Source organism: Neoarius graeffei, chromosome 19, assembly GCF_027579695.1.
Source record: "Neoarius graeffei isolate fNeoGra1 chromosome 19, fNeoGra1.pri, whole genome shotgun sequence".
Lineage (NCBI taxonomy): Eukaryota > Metazoa > Chordata > Actinopteri > Siluriformes > Ariidae > Neoarius > Neoarius graeffei.
In genome coordinates this window covers 30344826-30370301 of record NC_083587.1, presented here as the reverse complement: position 1 = coordinate 30370301, position 25476 = coordinate 30344826, and the positions used below count along the sequence as shown (strand labels likewise).

At 39.0% G+C, this 25476-nt stretch overlaps 1 protein-coding gene across 1 annotated transcript; it reads left to right on the top strand.

Annotated features, from left to right (window-relative positions):
- Positions 1-532: 532 nt before the first annotated feature.
- crispld1a (cysteine-rich secretory protein LCCL domain containing 1a) lies at positions 533-24017 on the top strand. Its single transcript, XM_060900880.1, has 15 exons — positions 533-658; positions 1318-1610; positions 9530-9648; positions 9878-10010; positions 10238-10353; positions 11081-11181; positions 11787-11918; positions 12594-12654; positions 15577-15643; positions 16743-16873; positions 16950-16993; positions 17079-17151; positions 17322-17397; positions 20802-20935; positions 23186-24017. The coding sequence occupies exons 1-15, from the start codon at positions 613-615 to the stop codon at positions 23235-23237; spliced, it is 1578 nt and encodes a 525-aa protein (XP_060756863.1). The 5' UTR covers positions 533-612; the 3' UTR covers positions 23238-24017.
- Positions 24018-25476: the final 1459 nt, after the last annotated feature.

The window sequence follows — 25476 nt, the reverse complement described above, 5'->3', positions numbered from 1 at the left end:
AAAACAAAGCAAAGCCTCAGATAAAGAATATTACATAGCTTCAGGTATGGCTGAAAATGTGAAATTTTGTGATGGATGTGTGGTGTACAAAAGTAGAAAATGAACGCATTGAGAAATCAAGGCTGGAAAGTCAGCATCAATGTTATTTGTATTAATGTCTCCATTTTTTTCCTCATTTTTATTAAAAAAAATAGAAATTATTGTTACTGGAAACTTTCAAAGCAAAATGTGTCAAATCATCTTTTCACTAAGAAGAACAAGAAAGGGGGAAAATATATCCAACACACACACACACACACACACACACACACACACACACACACACACACACACACACACACACACACACACACATTTCATTTCCAGGCTGGCTGCTGGTGGCTGCTGGTCTAAGTCCAGCTAAACTCTGAATGGGTTGGATATAGAGGTGTGTTTTCCATGAGATATTCGACACCATACACCGAATTCAGCATAAATCCAAACCTGGTGCAGAGCTGCGTTAGTGAACCAGAGTAGACCAAAGAGACATTTATTCACATCTTGGATGTACAGTTTTAAAACACATTGTTCTCAGGAAGCTTCTTAATCACTTCAATCTTGCACAGGAGCTGTATGAGCACTTTTAACCTGCTGGAGAAGATCTTAGGATTTCCCACACGTATGTATATGGTTTAATGCTGATCTTTTTTTTTTTAATCAGCATTCAAATGTAAATTAAATTTTAGATTTTAACCTCAGTAAGCCTTCTATAAAATCTTTTGTAAGCTTGCTGAATATGCAACTTTTTGGATGAACGCAATCGAGAGAACAATTTCATGTCACATTATAACTTTTGTAACTTTCTGATTCAAAGATATTTGCTGAAATTGCACATTCGTCTTTTCACTCTTCTTATAGCCTATTTCTTAAATTAAGTTCCTTCTGGAGAAGCTGGAGTGTGTTTACTAAATTCGTACATTATGCACAAGTCTTGAAGTTGGTGAATACAATATGTAATTTTAATGAAAGGGTATCAGAAACCGCACCGGTACCTTGGGTACCTTGATTGCAGCTCAGCTCCAAGTCTAAGTGTACTATAATACATTTAATAGTATAAGGTATTATTATTTTACCTGGATTCAAAAACAAATCCATTTTCCTGTTCAACCTTCATTGATCTTTTTCTATTATATAAATGGAGATAATAATGTTAATTTTTACTTTAATATTAAACCATAAACCTCACAATCAGTACTAATGCCACTCTAAAAAGCTTCCATACTCATACTATTTCTACCCAGCCTTGAGGTGCTCTAATCTTCCTGTTCTCTCCCACAGACCCCAAGACACTGTTATCCAAAGTTCATCTCCTGAAGGTCAGAGGTCACATCACTATGAGTCGCACATGGCTAATAGGACTTGCTCTCATTTTTTTATCCCAGAGCATTTTCTCCATGACTCTCTTTAACACCACAGAGCTGAGCTCTCTCTTGGAAAAATATGCTGATGAAAATGTAGCAAAACCAAGAGGGAAGCGGGCCATCAGCGCCATTGATAAACAGGCCATCCTGGACCTGCACAACAAACTCCGAGGTCAAGTTTATCCACCCGCGTCCAATATGGAATACATGGTATGGAAATGTAGCATAAATGTTCATCTTTCTACAGTAAGGCTGAACGGTCTGAGTCCACAGTGCACAGATTAGTGCATAACTGAGTCAGCATTCATGTGTCAGGGTTCATTACTGTAGTGGAATGGGTGTGTGTGTGTGTGTGTGTGTGTGTGTGTGTGTGTGTGTGTGTGTGTGTGTGTGTGTGTGTGTGTGTGAGTGAGAGAGAGAGAGAGAGAGAGAGAGCAGGATGTTCAGAGAGGATTTAATTCTAGTCAAATACAGGATTGTTAACAGACATGAGGTGAGTAAAAGGTTGGATTTGTGTTCAATAAAATGTAGAATTCTGCACAATATTGGATGATCACGATGCAGAAATCCAACACAGCACATTTCTTGTGAGCATTTCCTCACTCCTTTTTTAGGTGTATAATTTTCTATGCATTATGGTGGTGGTGTTTTTTTCTGAACAAGTCACACCGCAGCTAAACTCTGCCTTAACTTAATTTTGCAACGATCAATGAAACTTGGCTGTTTTGAGTGAATCAGTGCTCATGAAATGCCAGAACTTCATAGAACATCAGCTATAAGCATCAATGCAAAGTACATACTTCTCAGTATGATTACTTTTATTAGGCCGGTATACAAGTATACCAAGGGAGGAAGGAAGGAAGGAAGGAAGGCAGACAGGCAGGCAGTAAGGAAGGAAGGAAGGAAGGAAGGAAGGAAGGAAGGAAGGAAGGAAAGCAGACAGACAGGCAGGAAGGAAGGCAGGAAGGAAGGAAGGCAAGAAGGAAGGAAGGAAGTAAAGAAAGAAGGAAGGCAGACAGGCAGGAAGGAAGTAAAGAAAGAAGGAAGGAAGGAAGGAAGGAAGGAAGGAAGGAAGGAAGAAGAGAAGGAAGGAAGGAAGGAAGGAAGGAAGGAAGGAAGGAAGGAAATCAGGAAGGAAGGAAGTAAAGAAAGAAGGAAGGCAGACAGGCAGGAAGGAAGTAAAGAAAGAAGGAAGGAAGGAAGGAAGGAAGGAAGGAAGGAAGGAAGGAAGGAAGAAAGAAGAGAAGTAAGGAAGGAAGGAAGGAAGGAAGGAAGGAAGGAAGGCCTGGAGGAAGGAAAGCAGGCAGACAGGCAGGCAGGAAGGAAGGAAGGAAGGAAGGCAGACAGGCAGGAAGGAAGGAAGGAAGGAAGGAAGGAAGGAAGGAAGGAAGGAAAGCAGGCAGACAGGCAGGAAGGAAGGAAGGAAGGAAGGAAGGAAGGAAGGAAGGAAGGAAGGAAGGAAGGAAAGCAGGCAGACAGGCAGGCAGGAAGGAAGGAAGGAAGGAAGGAAGGAAGGAAGGAAGGAAGGAAGGAAGGAAGGAAGGAAAGCAGGCAGACAGACAGGAAGGAAGGAAGGAAGGAAGGAAGGAAGGAAGGAAGGAAGGAAGGAAGACCTGCCAAAAATGCAATAAATATGCCCAATCCTGGGTATAACTTTCAACTGCAACCGGTGATGATTCTCAGGTCCAGGAGGACTTGAATATTGGGGAAAGTGGAGTTACCTCTTAATCACCATCGCTCCCAGGTCTGCTCTGACATGGAGTGGTAGCACCTGCCTGGGTTCCACCTATGAGTTAAATAGTACATCACCAATAAGGTGCTGGCAGCAGGGCGCTTTCAGTGCAATGTGGTGGATGAACCCAACAAGGTCAATGGCACACCACCAGATGGCATGCAGAAGAGCCACTCAAATGCCCAATGGATGGCATCACCCAGCAAATCAGTTGTCACTGTGGGGCAACTTCCATACCCGTCAGGTCTGTAGCACTTTTGTGCACCACTTGGCATTAGGTATGGAGGTCCAGAGAGACAACATGATAGGGGCACAACATTGTTTGTCTTACCTTACTGTACAAGGTGCTTCGTTAGGAGAGGAGAATAGGAAAGCCCTGTGGTGATGGAGCAGGCCATTCATGCCATCACTGCGGACGACTCTGTCGCTCTGGTGTGGGCCTCATGGCCCATCTGCGTTTCTGCGCATCCTAATGAAGCAGTCATCATTGCTAGCGATGGACAGCCAATGATGAAATATGCCCAGAACATCCTGAAGTGTTTTATTCCTCTTATACCACAGCAATGAATTTCTTATTCACTCTCATGGTGTGTAAAATTCTGAATTGAATAGTTCTGCAAAAATGAATTTTAGGTGATGTAGCCTTACATCCTTTACCCTTTCCTTTCATTGTTAGCCTTGTGGCTATCTTACAACTTCCTCAATACATAATCACACATTCATCACACTGCAAGTATCTACTCTACATAGCAGACTCTTGTCCAGGGAACAGTGCTGAAGATACCTTTGAATTGTTTAATGCAGAAAAGCACAGATACGTTTTTTCGGTTTCTGAGATTGCATTAGAGTGCATTGGATGATACTTGACATCAATCCAATACTCGTGTTTTCTCTTTAATAATTGCAAATAATTAACTGGATGTTAAAAGCAATAAAGGTGAATATGAAAGGGTATAGTTCTATAGTGTAACACTGCAGGGAATAAGAAGAAGAAGAAGAAGAATGAGAAGAAGAAAAAATTTGCTCAGCCAGCAAGCAGGCAGTGAGCTTGTGTCTCCTATTACAGATTCAAGTTGGTAGAAGAGATGGTGGATAAATTATGGCTAAGAGGAGGGGGAGAAAGGGAGGAGAGACAAAGAGAAAACGGAGAGAGAAGTATAAGGAGCAGATGATGGTGAGGAGGGAAAACAAAAGGGAAGGAGATATATGCAGAAAGCCTGACTGGGGTGAAACGGCTCATTTTGGCTGATATTACTGTCTGAGATTGGTTTGTTTATTTTTCAATGGGATCTTTTATGTGCTGCCATTTCTCCACTGTTTACATTTATAAAGCCTCATTAAAGCAGTGGGAAACCATACACACACACACACACACACACACACACACACACACACACACACACACACACACACTTGCTTGTCTTAATATCCTTGTGAGGACCTTCTACTGATATACAAAACCAGTCAAAAGTTTGTACACCTCTACTCATTCATAGGTTTTTGTGTATTTGACAGTTTTCTACATTGTAGAACAATGAAGACATCAAAACTATGAAATAATGTATGGAACATATATAGAGGATATTACACGGTTGCAGGAAGATATGAAGTTTATCTTCGAGTGGTGAACATATTCAAAAGTGAGCAAATGAAAATATTTTCAACGTGAGAATAGAATGCCTTTATTGTCACTGCACAAATGTACAACGAAATTTAGTTCATCATAGGAGAGCAAAGCCACTGCATACGTGCACGCCACCACTCTTGGGCACTTCAGCCCACGGCCATCCGATGTTAACCTAACCACATGTCTTTGAACTGTGGGGGAAACCAAAGCACCCGGAGGAAACCCACACAGACATGGGGAGAACATGCAAACTCCATACAGAAAGGCCCCTATTAGCTGCTGGGCTCGAACCCAGAACCTTCTTGCTGTGAGGCAACAGTGCTAACCACTTACACCATCATGCCCCCCCCCCCTTTTTTTTAAATAATAGAATACAAACATAGAATATAGAAGAACATAGAAATACAAATATAGAAGATAAACTTCATATCTTCAAGCCAGTGTGTGATGTTCTTTTTATTATATAGACACATTCACAAACAAAAAGCACCCAAATTTATCAAAACAATTAATCAATTTCCTCACGAGTGACAGAAATTTATGCCAAGGGTTTGAATCTCCGTGTCCTGGCTGTAGTTCATATGAAAAATACGAGTAGTGTATTTCCCAGTAAAACACTCATGTCCATATATATACGTAGATGGAATTATGCGGTAAACAAAAAAGTGTTAAAAACATCCAAAATGTTTCATATTTTAGATTCTTCAAAGTAACCAGCGTTTACCTTGATGACGCTTTGCGCACTATTGACATTCTCTTAACCAGCTTCATGAGATAGTCACCTCGTCAAAAGTTAATTAGTGCAATTTCTTGCAGTTTTATTGTGTTTGAGCTCAAACAGTAAATAGTAAATAATAACAATACAGCAAATAGCCCTATTACACAACTGTAATTATCTGTATTATATCAAAAAACGTTCAACTAAGTAAAGAGAATCGACATTCATCATTACTTTCAGCAATGAAGGGTATTTAATTAATAAAAATAAAGAAACAACATTGAATTAGAATGTGTCCATAGTTTTGTCTGGTGCTATAATTATTAATGCAACTAATAGAATCCTCACCTAAACTTCACTGTTTCAAAACAAGCCAAAACAGATTCTTGATGGGGATCAACTGAAAGTCCCTACAAGGACAAGTGTCCTATTTTACATAACACCCATTGATTTTGCTACTGAAATGTAATACTAGCATTATGGAAACATTTGACCCTCACAACACCCCTTGTCTTAATATACTCAATCACACTGGGCAGGTGAACATATAAAAAAACATCCCCTTGTCTTTTTCTGTTGTCCAGTGTCAGTGATCATGTGCTCAGTGTTCGAGGCTGTTTGACATGTTGTGCATTCTGAGATGCTTTTCTGCTCACCACGGTGGCAAAGAGTGCAATTTGAGTTACCATAGACTTCCTGTCAGCGCAAACCAGTTTGGCCATTCTCCACTGACCTCTGTCATCAACAAGAATTTTATTCCATTAGATTTGCCACTGGGCGGCACGGTGGTGTAGTGGTTAGCGCTGTTGCCTCACAGCAAGAAGGTCCGGGTTTGAGCCCCGTGGCCGGCGAGGGCCTTTCTGTGTGGAGTTTGCATGTTCTCCCCGTGTCCGCGTGGGTTTCCTCTGGGTGCTCCGGTTTCCCCCACAGTCCAAAGACATGCAGGTTAGGTTAACTGGTGACTCTAAATTGACCGTAGGTGTGAATGTGAGTGAGAATGGTTGTCTGTGTCTATGTGTCAGCCCTGTGATGACCTGGCGACTTGTCCAGGGTGTACCCCGCCTTTCGCCCGTAGTCAGCTGGGATAGGCTCCAGCTTGCCTGCGACCCTGTAGAACAGGATAAAGCGGCTAGAGATAATGAGATGAGATGAGATTTGCCACTCACTGTTGTGCACAAAAATCCCAGGAATTCTGTAAAATATTCAAACCAGCCAGCCTGGCACCAATAACCATGCCATGGTCAAAGTCACTGAGTTCACATTCCTCACTATTTTGATGTTTGATAATGTTGACCTGTATCAGAGAGAGAGAGAGAGAGAGAGAGAGAGATTCATAAATAGATGCATTGATACATACATTTAACCCTTATTTTTATTTTGTTTCTAATACTAAGTACATTTTCTCTCTCTCTCTCTCTCTCTCTCTCTCTCTCTCTCTCTCTCTTTACACATTTTAATTTTTGCACACTTGTATGCACACATCCTTTTTACAGACCCTTTTCATCACACACTCATGGCCTAACGTTCCTGTCCTACTATTCCCCCCTGCAAGAGGAAATGAGCTCCTGGAGGTTCATGGGAATTGTTTGTACTTTCTTGGAATGTGACCAGATGAGAAAAACACTTGATGCAAATGAGGTGTTAAATGAAATAAACACCAGTGTGTCAGTCAGTGTGAGAGGGGCTTTGTTTTCTTTACATAGCAGACAGCTTTCAGAAGGTGTTTCCTGTTCAGGAGGTTTTCAAATCATAATCTTTTTACAAGTGTGAGTACAAATTTGAATTAGAATGTAAAATGCCAAATGCATAGCCCTTGATGTGATCTATCTATAAAGCTTTCTAATTAAAACCTAAAGTCAAAAGTAAATAAAGTATCTCATATTTAATTTATGGTCATAATCAATAAAAAAATGACTGCATTGTGTATATTTATGTTATTTATTTTCCAGGCATTTAATTGCTCCAGAATATTAGGCGGCATGTCTATATTAATTCTACATTCTCAGAAAATAAAGTATATTATTGTACCTTTAAGGGTACAGTGGCTTGTCACTGGGGCAGTAAAATATTTATTTGCACCCTTTATATACCACTTAGGAACACTATATATATATATATATATATATATATATATATATATATATATATATATATATATATATCAATGTACACTGCACACCATGTTAATACAGCAAGCTCAAAAGTTGCACTTAAGCGCCCCCTACTGCTGCAGTCTCAGGCTAGTTTAATGTTTGTCCCATTAGTGTTGCCATAGTTTAGTGCTGAAATGTTACAATCCTCTGTTCATCAGGCAAAGAAATGATCTGTCCATAAGTACATCCTTGTAAATATGTCGTTATATAAGCAATGATTATCACCGAAACCTCCTCAATCACTAAATATTGATGTGTTTAATCAGTGACACCATGACAATACTGGCTTCTACTACGTGCACCTATGAGATGTACAGATTACAGATTTACAGTTTACACATGGTCCGACAGCCACGAATTTCAACCAATTCAAGTCTTCTGGACATTTCTCAAAAATTCTGCCATTATACTAAGACATGAAAGTCAGATTCATACAAAATCCAGGAGATATAAATCAAATGTAAATCAAGGCAAACAATTCATGTATTTGTACAGTGCAATAAGATGCTGCAAAAATAAAAGACATTTTTAATAACAAATACGAATGGACTTATGTTCAGTGCTCCGTCTCACTTAAAATGCTCTCCTGCAATGGAGGGCACTCAGCAGTCGCCAATTTATTTATGGTTCATCCATGTTATTAAATTATTAAAAACCTCATTTGGAGAAGGGCCTTTACAAACCACCACACGTCCCATTTCCAGGTGTCAACCACAGGATTAATGTCTCATGCAGCTCGTTATGGAGAAGAAAAAAAAAAGCTGCTATTTTAGGCAAAGTTATTGGTTCCGATTTGCAATTGGTCTGTGCTTTGGGATATCCAACTAGGCCAGAAGTGTGAATTGTGAAAGAGCTAGCTCATTCGTGGAGAGTGGTGTATGAATGTATCAGTGGTGAATTAAAGTAAATGATCCCTAACATAATTACAGCTCCTTCCTGTTTATTTAAAAAAAATTACAAAAAAAAATGGGTCAGCCGATTAAAGGAAAAATTTCTTTCCCGATTGGCCCTGGAGAGGAACATGAGACTTACCTGCCAAGGAGAAACCGTGCCCACAGAAAGGGAAGGGGGGGGGGGGGGGGTGTAAGCCACATATGGAGTGCATTAGAGACTGGAAAGCGTGGTTGGACATCTCAAAAAGAAAATAAAAGCAAGCTAAGCTCTAAAGTGAAACAGACTACATGCAGCATGGGCTTGGAAACAAACCATACATTTTTGTTTTAGTATTTAACAATGCTCGCTGATCTACATTACTCCTGCTACCTTCTAAAGGGTGTTAAATTAGTTTATCATCTTGTGAAATTCTACGAGGGTCAAGTGGACAAATAGCTAAACAGATATAATCTATAACATAATCAGATTTTATTCCTCTGGTAGACTAATTAGCATGCTAGATAGTCGACATGCTAGTGACTTAACTTGCTAATTATGAAGTAGATGTTTACTATGCAGGTATATATGTCTCCAAGGGAGTTGTTTCACCTATTTTTTTTTCTTGCGCCCACATTCAAATGTATTCCTGCTGAAACTATCCAGTATGTTCTCTTGTGCTATGCATATGTGCTATTTGTGCTACGCACACAAACAGTTTTTCGGTTTGCTCACATTGGGTTGTATTACTGCAGTTCCTTCATCTGGATATGATGCCTGTTTAAGCTTTTTAAGTTAGCACACTAGTTATTTATCAAGCTAGCTAGTTCGTGCATTAGCTAGGTATCAAGCTAGTTAGTTAGCACGTCAAATATTTATCAAGCCAGTTAGTTAGAACTCTATTTTGTTAGCAAGCTCATTGTTTAGCACACTGTTTAGCTTTTGAGCTAGTTGGTTAGCACTTTGCTATGGCTATTTTAAAATGTCCACTGTTGTACTGAAATAAGGTGAAAATGTGTGCGATTTTAGGTTTGGGATACTGAATTGGAGAGATCTGCTGAAGAATGGGCTGAGACGTGTTTATGGGAACATGGACCAGAAGGCTTGCTTAATTACATCGGCCAAAACCTAGGAGTTCACTGGGGAAGGTCTCTCTCTCTCTCTCTCTCTCTCTCTCTCTCTGTGTGATTAAAAGTATTGTGTGCTGTAGTGTTGTAGTACTAAAATAGCTGTTAGTAATACATATATTCTACTATTTGGGACAGAACTAAAGAAACAAATGAAGGAAAATAGGTATGATGGTTCCACATGCAGCTTCTCCTGACAAACATACAGATGTCGGAAACATTTTGTCATGTTGTGTGCATTTTCCTGCAGGTATCGCCCTCCGACATCTCATGTTCAGGCCTGGTATGATGAAGTTAAAGATTATTCCTTCCCATATCCTCAAGAGTGTAATCCTTATTGTCCATTCAGATGTACAGGGCCGGTGTGTGCTCACTACACACAGGTATGTGCAAATCTTAATTATTCAAGAATCTACTTAAAACTAAGACCAATCCATTGTTCGTCATCATCATCATCATCATCAGCAGCAGCAGCATAAAAACACCCTATACTGGACTCATATTAGTTTTTTTTTCTTATGTAATGTTGTGAGCTGTTGTGTAGTGTATAGTTTGAACAAGAGTGAACACTGTTTAATTTCATTGCTTTTTTTTTTTTAATTACATGCAGCTTGTTTGGGCGACCAGCAGTCGAATCGGTTGTGCCATTAACGTGTGCTATGACATGAACGTCTGGGGACAAATCTGGAGGAAGGCTGTTTATTTGGTCTGCAATTACTCACCAAAGTAGGTGGATTTCCCAATTTCAAAAATATATTCATGGGTTTTATCATTCCATCTTTGTATTCCAAGATATTTATTAAATGTTGGACCAGTGCTGACATTCATCACTTTCTCAAGCAAACACTACACTGGAATGATGGGAATGGGCTGGCACAAATCCAACAGTCACAAGTCATCCGTGATAAAGCTGTATCTCAAGAATTAAATGGAGCAGAAGTTACAGTTAGGCCACTTAGGACCTAAAATCAAAATGCCATACAAACACTAGATGTAGTTGGCTACTGTGGTGCATATTCTAAATGCCATGAAAACCTTCAAAATGTCTGATTACTATTCATTAAAATATACGGTATACACCACATAAGGGGAAGCCATGGCCTAATGGCTGTGGCAGTTTTGGGACCAAAAGGTTGCCGGTTCGATTTCCTGGACCAGCAGGAATGGCTGAAGTGCCCTTGATCAAGGCATCTAACCCCCATCTGCTCCCCAGGCTGCTCTGAGTATGTTGTATGTCGCTCTGGATAAGAGCATCTGCTAAATGCCATTACTGTAATGTAATGTAATATGGAAACAGTATCCAGAAAGTCTGCCCCATGCGCAGGGTTACTGACAACAGGTAGACCTCCTAGGAATAAAGCAAATCACATTGAAAAAAAAAATCTTTTTTAACCCAAGCATAATAATAAAAGGGTAACGATGGACTTAAATGACTTGTGTGTGACTTGTGCAGAGGGAACTGGTGGGGAAGTGCGCCATATAAACATGGTACACCATGCTCGGCTTGTCCACCCAGCTATGGAGGAGGATGTAAAGACAATCTGTGCTATAAAGGTACGATATCACAGCATCTGATCAAACATCAATACCGTAAAATCCAAAAACCTGAGTGCACAACCAAGAACTTTGGGAACTAATGCAAACTTTCCTTTGCCGATTGTTATTATTCAACAAGAACTTACTCTATTCCTGGCAACCAGAGTGACTCTAACCAATCTTGTGTGTCTGTGAGCTAATGTACAGTATGTGGAAGAGGGCAGATAGAGTCTCCTGTGATGTAGTGCTAGGAGCAATTGTTTTGACTTGCTTCACATGTCTCTGAGGAAGCATATATTAGTCTTCATTTAACCCAGGTGATGACTTTTGTGTCATGTGTTGGTGTGCATTTGCAAGAATGATCACATTTGAGAGAAAATTGGTGAGGGATAAAAGGATTTAGTTCAAGGAGGCTACAGACATTTCTGGGATTTGAATCTACAACCTTGAGGTCACAGAAGCTTAGCCAATAAACCACCACTATATTGCCCTATTGCTTTCAGCCAATAAGAGCACATCATTTTATATTTTTTTATTAAAGAATACTGGTTTTATTAATAACTAATTGACATACAGCAGCCAGATTTCCAGATCTGACTCTATGTATCCTTTTTGGTTTATAGATGACAGTCAATACTATTACGAGGAGACAGAGAAAGACAACATCATCGAACCTGAAGTACTCATCACAACAAGACGCCCTGACACACACTTACACGCACACAGCATCACAGTTGTGAGCACTGAACAGATGTGTAAGCATTAGAGCATTTTCTCTAAATGGATGTAATTTTGTAGTTCATTAAAAAAAAATCAGCTGAAAATGCAAAAATCCCTCATGCCCATCTGGAATCACCCATCTAGCCCACCCCTTAGTCCTTGGCCCAATGCCTTGGGCTTTCTGAAAATGTTTACTGTCATAACAAGCTTTTAGTTGTCTGGATTTTGAATTTGAAATTCATAAAATTATAATCTCATCAGTACATTTGCCTAGCTTGATCCTTTTCCAGCTTCTTTCTCACATTGCTTTAAAATTAACATTGACAACAATTGCTCACAAATATGGACGAAACTACACTGCCAGATTTTTTTTTCATTTCCTTGATGTTTAACAGGTGGGGGTCTGCCATACCTCCTATTTCTCGACACACTGTCAAACACATATGGAATATAATATTGTGAGCCTGAGTCAGGACTGCCGGTTTGGATTTCTTTTAATGGCAAGCTCCTTGCTGAGAGTGTTTGCTCATGGGTAGCTGAAAGTTTGCGGGATTTCAATGACTTCCTGAAACCCAAGTCGATGAACTCGCAGTACCAGAAATTCCTTGGACTGTTCCTCGAAAGCATCAGTAGAACTGTGCAAAATGTAAAATGAAGAATGTACATTGACATGCAAAACTCTGCTGTACTGTTCTTTTTTTTTTTTGCAGCACAACTTGTCACATGTGACACGAAACTTCGAGACCAGTGTAAAGGAACAACATGCAACAGGTATGAATGGTGGCAAAGACAGATTATATACTTACCATGAGTTGATTTTATTGCTTCAGTTTCTAAACACTGCTGATAGGTTGATGGGTGCTAGTAAATTCCCCATGCTCAGTATGAGTATATTGTGAACATATACACAATGGGTTGAGCACAGGATGGGCTTTATGATTACAGCAGCAGATTTTAGATACAAATCTACAATATCCAGGTGAGATTATCCTCTCAAGCAAGTGGGAAACTTGGATTACAACTGGTTGCCTGGTCCCTCCTCTTCTCCGCTCCTGCCCAGCCCACTCAAGACTGCTGTCCGTCCTAGCTCCCCGTTGGTGCTATGACCTTCCCATTGAGGTCAGAACTGCCGAATCCCTGATCACCTTCAGGCACAGACTGAAGACTCACCTCTTCAGGCTGCACCTCTCCTCTGCTTCCCTGACCACTGTGTAATTGCGTATCAGTCTTGAACAACCCAAGCTGTGCACTGTCTAGCCTGGGGTTAGCCATTTGAGTTTTATGTTTCTTCATTTAGTTGTACTTTCAGTTCATTTGTATGCTTGAATTGTTTTCCTTGGCAGTTTGAGTATTGGTACTTCAACAGAATATTGCACTAAGTATTATTCTGTCACTTGTTCAGTTGGCACTAGAATTTTCTTGTCTAGAAGTTCAGCACTTCTTGTACCTGACGTTTGCACTTGTACTTCGCTCTGGATAAGAGCGTCTGCTCAACGCCATGTAATGTACAGTGATGCTTGAAAGTTTGTGAACACTTTAGAATTTTCTATATTTCTGTATAAATATGACCTGGTGGCACAGTGGTGTAGTGGTTAGCGCTGTCGCCTCACAGCAAGAAGGTCCGGGTTCGAGCCCCATGGCCGACGAGGGCCTTTCTGTGCGGAGTTTGCATGTTCTCCCCGTGTCCATGTGGGTTTGCTCCGGTTTCCCCCACAGTCCAAAGACATGCAGGTTAGGTTAACTGGTGACTCTAAATTGACCGTAGGTGTGAATGGTTGTCTGTGTCTATGTGTTAGCCCTGTGATGACCTGGTGACTTGTCCAGGGTGTACCCCGCCTTTCGCCCGGAGTCAGCTGGGATAGGCTCCAGCTTGCCTGTGACCCTGTAGAACAGGATAAAGCGGCTAGAGATAATGAGATGAGATGACCTAAAACATCATCAGATTTTCACACAAGTCCTAAAAGTAGATAAAGAGAACCCAGTTAAACAAATGAGACAAAAATATTATACTTGGCCATTTATTTATTGAGGAAAATGATCCAATATTACATATCTGTGAGTGACAAAAGTATGTGAACCTCTAGGATTAGCAGTTAATTTGAAGGTGAAATTAGAGTCAGGTGTTTTCTACCAATGGGATGACAATCAGGAGTGAGTGGGCACCCTGTTTTATTTCAAGAACAGGGATCTATCAAAGTCTGATCTTCACAACACATGTTTGTGGAAGTGTATCATGGCACGAACAAAGGAGATTTCTGAGGACCTCAGAAAAAGCGTTGTTGATGCTCATCAGGCTGGAAAAGGTTACAAAACCATCTCTAAAGAGTTTGGACTCCACCAATCCACAGTCAGACAGATTGTGTACAAATGGAGGAAATTCAAGACCATCGTTACCCTCCCCAGGAGTGGTCGACCAACAAAGATCACTCCAAGAGCAAGGCGTGTAATAGTCAGCAAGGTCACAAAGGACCCCAGGGTAACTTCTAAGCAACTGAATGCCTCTCTCACATTGGCTAATGTTAATGTTCATGAGTCCACCATCAGGAGAACACTGAACAACAATGGTGTGCATGGCAGGGTTGCAAGGAGAAAGCCACTGCTCTCCAAAAAGAACATTGCTACTCATCTGTAGTTTGCTAAAGATCACGTGGACAAGCCAGAAGGCTATTGGAAAAATGTTTTGTGGACGGATGAGACCAAAATAGAACTTTTTGGTTTAAATGAGAAGCATTATGTTCGGAGAAAGGAAAACACTACATTCCAGCATAAGAACCTTATCCCATCTGTGAAACATGGTGGTGGTAGTATCATGGTTTGGGCCTGTTTTGCTGCATCTGGGCCAGGACGGCTTGCCATAATTGATGGAACAATGAATTTTGAATTATACCAGCGAATTCTAAAGGAAAATGTCAGGATATCTGTCCATGAACTGAATCTCAAGAGAAGGTGGGTCATGCAGCAAGACAACGACCCTAAGCACACAAGTCGTTCTACCAAAGAATGGTTAAAGAAGAATAAAGTTAATGTCTTTGAATGGCCAAGTCAAAGTCCTGACCTTAATCCAATTGAAATGTTGTGGAAGGACCTGAAGCGAGCAGTTCATGTGAGGAAACCCACCAACATCCCAGAGTTTAAGCTGTTCTGTATGGAGGAATGGGCTAAAATTCCTCCAAGCCGGTGTGCAGGACTGATCAACAGTTACCGGAAACGTTTAGTTGCAGTTATTGCTGCACAAGGGGGTCACACCAGATACTGAAAGCAAAGGTTCACATACTTTTGCCACTCACAGATATGTAATATTGGGTCATTTTCCTCAATAAAGAAATGACCAAGTATAATATTTTTGTCTCATTTGTTTAAATGGGTTCTCTTTATCTGCTTTTTGGACTTGTGTGAAAATCTGATGATGTTTTAGGTCATATTATGCAGAAATATAGAAAATTCTAAAAGTTTCACAAACTTTCAATCACCACTGTAATGTAATGTAACGTAATGTAATGAAATGTGATAGTTTCTTCGGGGGTAATCTTTAAAGTATTCATTTCAAATTATCCAAAACATCCGATAAGGTTTTGAAGTCTGGTTGGAGAAATATGACTTGTATTAGTATTTAATAACTGACTAAATAAAAAGATTCTTGGTACTGCACTCAAAATGTTGGATTATAACTACTGAATGTTGTTCTCTGTGTAGGTATGAATGTCCAGCTGGATGTTTGAACAGCCCTGCAAAAGTGATCGGAACTGTGTATTATGAAATGGTAGGCACTTTAAAAAAAATCATTCTGCTTATCAACCTTAGCAGTTTGATAACAGTGATTTGTAAGTATTTTACAACTTTTAAGCAATATCCCAGTCATCCTGCACGCTTGTGCCTGCAAGTTCTATAATCAAGGACAAGATGTTTATATTGATTAAGTGACACTTTGGAAACAATATGGTCAGATGTTTCGTTTATTTTTGCTCCACTAGTGGAAATACAAAGATTCTGAAGAATCGACACTCAATTTATAGCACGTCAGCTAGCTGGCTAGCTAGCTCACACTGATTTGTACATTCCTGATAAAGGTGCTAATGTTAAAATTTCCATCCTTTTCATTAATTTCATGCTTATCTGACATGCTTTCATAGTTTAGCTCAAAGGTTATATTGACGAAAATTCATTTGCCATATCCGCTGATACTACTGTAGTAACTGTTTCGAACCAGGAAGTGGAATTTTCCATGTCAAACACAGAAGAGTGGCGTGATTGCACACAGTGTAAATATAAGCACTCTTGGAATGCCACTCGTGCAATCAGATTAGTGGACTGGAACTAACTGTTGTATAAAACTCTGCTATACCACAGATCTGCTGGGGGAAAAAAATCTCTTGAAAAAGTGATGTTAGCGATGGAGCGAATGTTTATACATTTTAACAGTTGATGTAAGTAATAACAGGAACTAGCTTGTTTCTTGGATGTTCCAACAGTAAATGTAACTAAATCTGGACAAAAAGTACTTGTCTAATTAATATTTGTGGTGTAAGAGGAATAAAACACTTCAGTTGATGATGTTTTGGAAAATAATCAACTTGGAGTTTTATTAGGAACTTTGTCAGGCCACATCACATTACCTTGTCACTGATTAGTTTCCTACAACGGCATGCCCCATTTTTAAATTCCTTTTATAATGCAAGTACACTATAAGTTATATGCTTACAAAAATGCTTACAGTGCATTAATGATGCATTCTTGAATTACAAACAGATCTTCAATGAGGTTTGATTACCAGATTTAGAGAAAATGCAATTTCTCTAAATTTGGAAAGTTAGTTGCTTTCAGACTTCATGCCAGAACTCATCTATCATCATCTTTTGCAGCATTCGAGCATCTGCAGAGCCGGCCTTCATTACGGAGTGATCGATAACAATGGAGGCTGGATTGATGTCACGAGAATGGGCAAGCAGGAGTTTTTCATCAAATCGTACAAAAATGGAGTTCAGTCTCTTGGGTGAGTCGATCAAACAACAACAACTAATATTGTAAATGTGTTACTTGTAATGTAACAAAGATTGTGCTGTTTACAGGAAATATCAGAGTGCCAATGCCTTCATAGTGTCCAAAGTATCCAGTAAGTATCGTGTAAATGCTGTAGCTGAGTAGGCAGATTATTAATTATGTATCACTAATCATTTATTTTGTATTTTTTGTTGCAGTACAAGTTATTACATGTGAGACGACAGTGTCTACACTGTGCCAGTATGAAAGCCCTGTTAAACACTGTCCCAGGTAATGAGTCCAGTTTTCCCGTTTTTTTTTTATATCATTAGACAAATTATAATTATATCATAATGGCAATTTACTGAAGCACTGCAATCAAATTTCATACTCATGATAAAATAGTATAAAATCAAATCCCAAGTGAATTATAAAATCACATAATAATATACACATTATAGAATCTACTGTCCACAAAACTGTCTGCAAGAACATCGTCAAGTCTCCAGAGTCTTCGGGACCAGAATCTATTCAGATGTAAGTATTGAACATCATTGTTAAATCAATCAATTAGTCATTCAATCAGTCAGTTATGGCAGCACATTGGTGCAGTTGTTAGCACTGTTGCCTAATAGTAGGGAGGTTCTGGGTTTGAACCTGCTGGTCAACTGGAGCCTTTCTGCATGGAGTTTGGATGTTCTCCTCATGCCTGTGTCGGTTTCCTCTGGGTGCTCTGGTTTCTTCCTACAGTCCAAAGACATTTAGATTAGCTCAACTGGCTCGTTTAAATTGCCCATAGGTGTGAATGTGAGTGTGAATGGCTGTCTCTGAGTTAGCCCTGGAATAGACTGGCAACCTGTCCAGAATGGACCCTGCCTCTCGCTCAAGTAGTATAGATAATGGATGGATGGGTATAATAATAATAATAATAATAGTAATTTTGACTCAACATGTAAGATCTTAAATCATTTATCCAATATCAGATTACATACATTCACCAGCCACTTTAATAGGAACTTGTTCTTGATACTAAGATTCCTGTTCTTGGCTGCTGGGATGGAACCCAATGTGGTCTTCTGCTGTTGCATGCTGAGATGCTTTTCTGCTCACCACGGTTGTAAAGAGTTGCTATGAGTTGCTATATCCTTCCTGGAAGCTTGAACCAATCTGTCCATTTTCCTCTGACCTCTCTTATCAACAAGGGGTTTGTTTCCACCCACAGAACTGTCGCTCACTCAATGTTTTTTTTCACACCATTCTGTGTAAACTCTATAGACTGTTGTGTATGAAAACCCCAGGAGATCAGCAGTTTCTGAAATACTCAAACCAGTCCATCTCACACCAACACCCATGGCACAATGAAAGTCACAGAGATCACAATTTTTCCGGTTCTGATGTTTGAAGTGAACATTAACTGAAGCTCTTGCTTTGTATCTGCATGATTTGATGCATTGTGCTGCTGTCAAGGGATCGGATGATTAGACAGATGCATAAAACAGCAGGTGGATGGGTGTACCTAATAAAGTAGCCAGTGAGTGTATTTTGGAAAACCCCTCACGTGACTGCTGCCTTGTTTTCAATTTGGCTTTTTTTTTTTTAGCTTACAGCAAAATACTGTTTAATTATTTTACAGATTGTACTGTAACTGATTGCCCAATCAGAGCAACAGTCTGGTGTACAGTATACCAGAGAATGCCATGCATAGTGGGATATCTGTTGCTCTAGGTGTGTTGTAGTGTGAATGATTAAGTTTCTCTTACTGTCAACTTCTGAAAACCAGTGGATCATTTTGGTGCCTTTCATTTTAATGAGTGTGTTAGGCAAAAACAAGCCTTCTACGAGTTTAACTGTGTATACTAGTAAAATGTTCAGTTTATTAAAACACTGAAATTTGTATTTTAGTGTGAGTTATTTAGATTTTCTTTTAAATTTACAGTATATTACTGGAAATGTACAGTGATGGCAGTACTCTACTGCCAGTAAATTACTGTATATTTTACAGGAATATAAAACTGTACAGTGTACACATCATTCTCATAACTACACACCTTCTCATCTCATCTCATTATCTGTAGCCGCTTTATCCTTCTACAGGGTCGCAGGCAAGCTGGAGCCTATCCCAGCTGACTACGGGCGAAAGGCGGGGTACACCCTGGACAAGTCGCCAGGTCATCACAGGGCTGACACATAGACACAGACAACCATTCACACTCACATTCACACCTACGGTCAATTTAGAGTCACCAGTTAACCTAACCTGCATGTCTTTGGACTGTGGGGGAAACCGGAGCACCCGGAGGAAACCCACGCGGACACGGGGAGAACATGCAAACTCCACACAGAAAGGCCCTCGCCGGCCCCGGGGCTCGAACCCAGGACCTTCTTGCTGTGAGGCGACAGCGCTAACCACTACACCACCGTGCCGCCACGTGTATCTCTGTGTATATAATTTTCTCTAATGCTTTTTCTGGTGATTCACAACAGGCTTGTAGTACTTGAGTCTGACTCTTGCCCTAATGTTAAGGACTCGTGACTTGACTTGGACTTGAGCACTGATGACTTGGACTCATGCATTAGCTGCATTCAAACTCGGAAATTGGAGCCGAGGACTCAGAGTTTTTCTGTATTTTTTGTAACATGCCATAATAATTTGGCATAAGATATTTATACACTATATTGCCAAAAGTATTTGCTCACCTGCCTTGACTCACATATGAGCTTAAGTGACATCCCATTCCTAATCCATAGGGTTCAATATGACATCGGTCTACCCTTTGCAGCTAGAACAGCTTCAACTCTTCTGGGAAGGCTGTCCACAAGGTTTAGGAGTGTGTTTATGGGAATTTTTGACCATTCTTCCAGAAGCACATTTGTGAGGTCACACACTGATGTTGGACGAGAAGGCCTGGCTCTCAGTCTCCGCTCTAATTCATCCCAAAGGTGTTCTATCGGGTTGAGGTCAGGACTCTGTGCAGGCCAGTCAAGTTCATCCACATCAGATTCTGTCATCCATGTCTTTATGGACCTTGCTTTGTGCACTGGTGCACAGTCATGTTGGAAGAGGAAGGGGCAGCTCCAAACTGTAAAAACAGTCTGCATGCCTAGGTGCTCGATTTTATACACCTGTGGCCGTGGAAGTGATTGGAACACCTGATTCCGATAATTTGGATGGGTGAGCAAATACTTTTGGCAATATAGTGTATCTACATTACGTAATTTCTGTACTAATTCTGTGCAAGAGAATGCCCATTCACCTGTTCATAAGTCATGTTCAGGAACAAACTAATGTTAATGGTGCTAAAATGCCTGGAGAGAAGCCCCAGACTTCTCGTGCAGTGGGGGGAAATGCACTGCTGTGTGTTCCATATCTAGAAGAACTATCAAGGAGACGACTGGGACAACCTCGAACTTCAGTCATCATTTGGCAAGACTCCACCCAGAGAGGGAAGTGACACGCTGTTCATTGCTCTGTTGATAGCGGGGCTTGCTGACCGATGAACTAGCTAGTGTTAACCCTCTCTCATGTTATTTGCCCTGTTGATAGTGGGCGGGGTTTGCTGAGCAATGAACAAGCTTTTTCTCTGTAGCCTATTAACTAAAATGGAGCAGTTGAGCAGTAACATTAGTCCAACACAGCAGCAGAGACGCTTTCACATAAAGGCAGCAACAGCCACCATCAAATGGTGCAGTTGGAGTCTTGTTCTTGGACTCAACTCAGATCAATAGTGGACTCAACTCGAAATTCTCTTTAATGACTTGGATTGACTTGGACTTGAACACTGGGGACTCGAGACTGGACTCGGACTCGAGGTTTAGTGACTCGACTACAACACTGATTCACAAAGACAAAAATTACATTGAGGGCTAAAATGTTCATATGACATTTTTCTCCTTTCCCTTGCATGATTACAATAATTCCATAAAACTGTTTTGATTTTCAGAAATCCAGTATCTGCAGATCAGCAGTTCATGCCGGCGTGATGAAGAACGAACAGGGCGGCTACATTGACGTGATGCCAGTGGAAAACAGGCTGTACTACTACGGCTCTTATCAAAACAACGTTTTGTCTGAGAGGTACACAGACAACACACAAGACAATCTCATAATTAAAAATTTGTACAGATTCACACGAGTGCTGCCCAGTTCAAGTTCAAAGATATTCATTCATATCTATGTGATGATAGTGTGTGTTAATCACTGTAAAGATTACAAGAACTGTGTACTTTCTTGATTGTAAATAATTGTAAAGACATGCTGATTTGATGCATGTAATGGTTCAGGTTTCTTCATAGAATTATTATGATTCTTTGTGCAGTCAGATTGCAGCATTAAGCTAAAGGTAAGCTGCAAGCACATGAGAACATAATTTAAGTTTTTAATGTACCATGAGAGGCAGGGTACAAGCCTGTGAAATGACTGCAAAGCTGATTAGAAACAAGAACCGCACCAGTCACACTGTAATATAAAACCACAGATTATAGAAGGGTCCAAAAGCCTGAGTGCACTACCAAGCACTGACGTTTTACTTATCTGATAAGGAAACAATTTTTGTATTTGATCTTTGTTAATGAATTCCAGCTGGCAGAATTGATTAAAAACATGCTAGCCCATTCATTGAATTATTAACGTTAAGTAAAGCAAAGGAAAAAAAAAACATGGTTCTTTAATAACTGACAGTTAAAAGATTAAATGTTCTAATAAAGACATATTGATAATTGGTTTGATGATATATTACGATATTTAGCAGGCACGATATTATTAATAATGGTTCAGTGGATAGTTAGGGTTGAGTGTTCCATTTTGTTAAATCTGAAACTTGAAATAAATTAATTAATTCAAGTGCACAGGTTGAACACACTGAGACAGGACATCTGCATTTATGGTGTTTCAGCTGTTTATTTTTTATGCATGTGGGCAAATTTGGCTAAGTTAACTGACAAAAAACAGCAGTGAATACGAAGTACTTTCCCATACAAACAAGTACGCTGCATCTTTATAGTCCATTGCTCTATCAAATTTCACACAGTGCAAAAAATGATATGTTAGCAAGTGAAAATATCTTGAATATAGTTAAATTTATGTCTAGACTTTTTTTTCAACCTTGAAACAGTTTTGTTCTATTAGCAGATAATTTTGCTCATTGTAAACATTTATTTCTAGAAAGAAGCAAAATTATCTGCCAATAGAATAAGAAAATGTAAAGCTTAAAAGGAGTAAAAAAAATGCCTCAAAATAGGTTGAATAGTGTTGTCTTTGGTTTATCTTATAATCAACAATTGTTCGATGAATGTGAAGTGAATATCAGTGAATAATTCGCCATTATTCACCATTATTCACTGAGCCTGAGGCGGATAATTGTTTTAGTATAAATACACAGGTGATTATTTTTAAAAAATCGTAAATCGTATTTAAAAAAAAAAATTATTTCATACTTCAAAAGCAGCACATAAATATAAAAAACGGCCCACGCAGGCTTGTGTCACTTATCTATGCCAACTCACTTTGTTTTGAAATAGATAAAATAAATCACAATTCCACCTTACCTTTGAATAGTTTTAGACCAAACTTCAAAGCATCTTTAGTGCTTTTAGGAACAGCGTTTTCTTTCATAATTTGTAATTCCTCACTTACAGTAACGAAGCAATTGGCCATCATTTTGCCCAGTCGCTCGAGGCGATTATCGAGAAATAGTCAGAATCTCTCGACCAATCAGCACACACGATTTCCTATAATCACCTCCATATTTATACTAATAGGAAATACTAGCTAAAATTGACTATATTGAAGATATTTACACTTGGTAAGATTTTTGCAATGTAAGAGTGATCTAAACAGAACCACTGAGTCAAATGCACCAATTTGGGCATTTTGGAATTGGATCATGTGATAAACACTAATCAAAGACTAATCACAGGATGAGTGACATCACCATATTCATAAAAGCTCTCTGTTCCCATGTGAACACATATTCATGTTTATACGGATCTGAAAAGTGTTTTTTTATGCGGTTTTAAACACCATTGCGGAAAGAATGCCAAAATGGATTAAAACATTACTGTATTTGCATTAATATGGACAAGTCCTGAGAATCTTAGAATATAGGTAATATTATCAGCAATGTTGTTACGTTGAGATGAAATGAAGCATGAAGGACAAAGCCAACGTGACCTGTAGGTGAAGAATTACTATATAACATCCAATTGTGAACACTACAAGATACAGTTATTCTCACCTTATTATTATTATTATTTTTTTACTTTTCTTATAGTCTTTCACTAAGGCTGTTAAATTGTATTCTAATGCATTATGATCTGTCTCTTGCAGCACGCAGAACCCTCCAGGAGGAAAAGCTTTCCGAGTGTTTGCAGTCATTTGAGTGCATCCCGAACTCTAATCGCTTTTTTGTTTGTTTGTTTGTTTGTTTGTTTGTTTGTTTGTTTGGTGGTTGTTTACACAGGTGATTACTGAGCTAAGTACAGTTAAAAGGTGGAGAAGAATGAGTTGATCTGTACATATTTGCTATATTTTGTTCAATTTGTTTCATGGATGTTGTATGTATTGTTTTGTCTTTGTGACGTTCTTATCCTGAAATGAAGGCATTTAATTAGAGGACAATACAGGGAATATAATATACAAAGGTCCAAAAGTCTGTGTACATTACTAGAACAGTTTTCTCATATTACTTCATAAAAAATAATAAATAAAAATCCAGATCACTCAGTTTTTGTTGGATGAAGGCAAAGCACATCGAGTTTTAACATATTCATATTCAGAATTACTTGGTAGTGCACTCAGACATTTGGACCTCACTTTATATAACAGCCAGTCACGTAAAGCAGTATTTGGCTTTGTAGAGATTAGTGCTTACTCACATTGAGAAAATGAGACATGAAAGGAAAATCCATCTAGAGTTAAGCGATGTGTTTGACTAGTTGGGCCGTATTTATGAATGTTTCTTGTGAAAAGCTGGAAGAGAATGAATTTTTGCAATCATGTACAGACTTCCATTTTTGAAAGGAAAACACACACAAACACACACGCATGCATGCACACACACATTACTTTAAGCCTACGATACACTGAGAAACAGAAAATGCTTATTTTAATGTCAATTACAACATGATACAACATCAAAGTAAGATACAGTTTAAAATATAAAGTACCAATCAAAAGTTTGGACACACCTTCTAATTCATCAGTTTTTCTGTCTTTTGACTATTTTCTATATTGTAGAACAATACTGAAGACATCAAAACTATGAAATAACATCTGGAACATGTATGGAATGATGTGGAAAATGAAAAAGTGTAAAAAAAAAAAAACCCAAAGTATGTTTCATATTTTAGATTCTTCAGAGTATCCAGCGTTTACTTTGATGATGCTTTGTACACTATTGGCATTCTCTTAACCAGCTTCATGAGGGAGTCACCTGGAATGCTTTTCAATTAACAGATGTCTCATCAAAAGTTAATTAGTGGATTAATTTCTTGCCTTCTTAATTTGTTTGAGATCAAACAGTAAATAGTAAATAATAACAATACAGTAAATAGCCCTATTCCACAACTGTAGTAATCCATATTATGTCAAAAACCGCTCAACTAAGTAAAGAGAAACGACATCCATCATTACTTTAAGACATTAAGTGTCTTTTAATTAATAAAAAATAAAGAAAAAAACATTGAATTTGAAGATGTGTTCAAACTTTTGACTAGTAAAGTGTATTAATAGGCTAATATATGTATCAGAAGAAGGCAAATATTGAAATGAACAGCTAATATTAGCATAATGTATTCCATTACTTAGCTGCTATCTTATAAAATAGCTCTTTAAAATCACAGTACTATAATGTAGATCCTAATATTTGAATAAAATGATAAAGAAACAGGCCTCGTCACTTGAATGAAACTATAGATGGGCACTGTCAAAAAAAAGCGCCTCAGTTAAAAGTAGAAGTATGCTGCATCTATTTGAGTGAACATCATAAAGCATATACAGTTAAACATAATCAAATATTCAGGAATAAAAGTATATAAGTAATTCAAATTAACAATCCAGACATTAATTTTTTTGATTGATTGATTGATTGATTGATTGATTGATTGATTGATTGATTGATTGATTGATTGATTGATTGATTGATAAATATTCCCACCCTGTTGGAATGGAAGGAATACTAAGGTGGCATTAAGAAAAATACAAAACTAGCTAGACTATTTACCAAACTAACTTTTTTAGGTTTGATGACAAATAGCCTTTGATCACTGACTCACCAGCAAAGTTGTATGCAGTTTCATTGTATGCTGAGAAAAGCCATAGCAGCTAAGCAGGAGAAAATTGGGGGATGTGAAACCATGGCATTTCAGATTTTAGTAATCCATCCATCCATCCATCCATTATCTGTAGCCACTTATCTTGTGCAGGGTTGCAGGCAAGCTGGAGTCTATCCCAGCTGACTATGGGCAAGAGGCGGGGTACACCCTGGACAAGTCGCCAGATCATCGCAGGGCTAGATTGTAGTAATTTAAAGGTTGAAATGAAATACAAGGAGTAAAAGTAGGGTTTTTTTCTCTTGTAAATTTACCTGAGTACAAGTATTCATTCATAATACTTCAAAA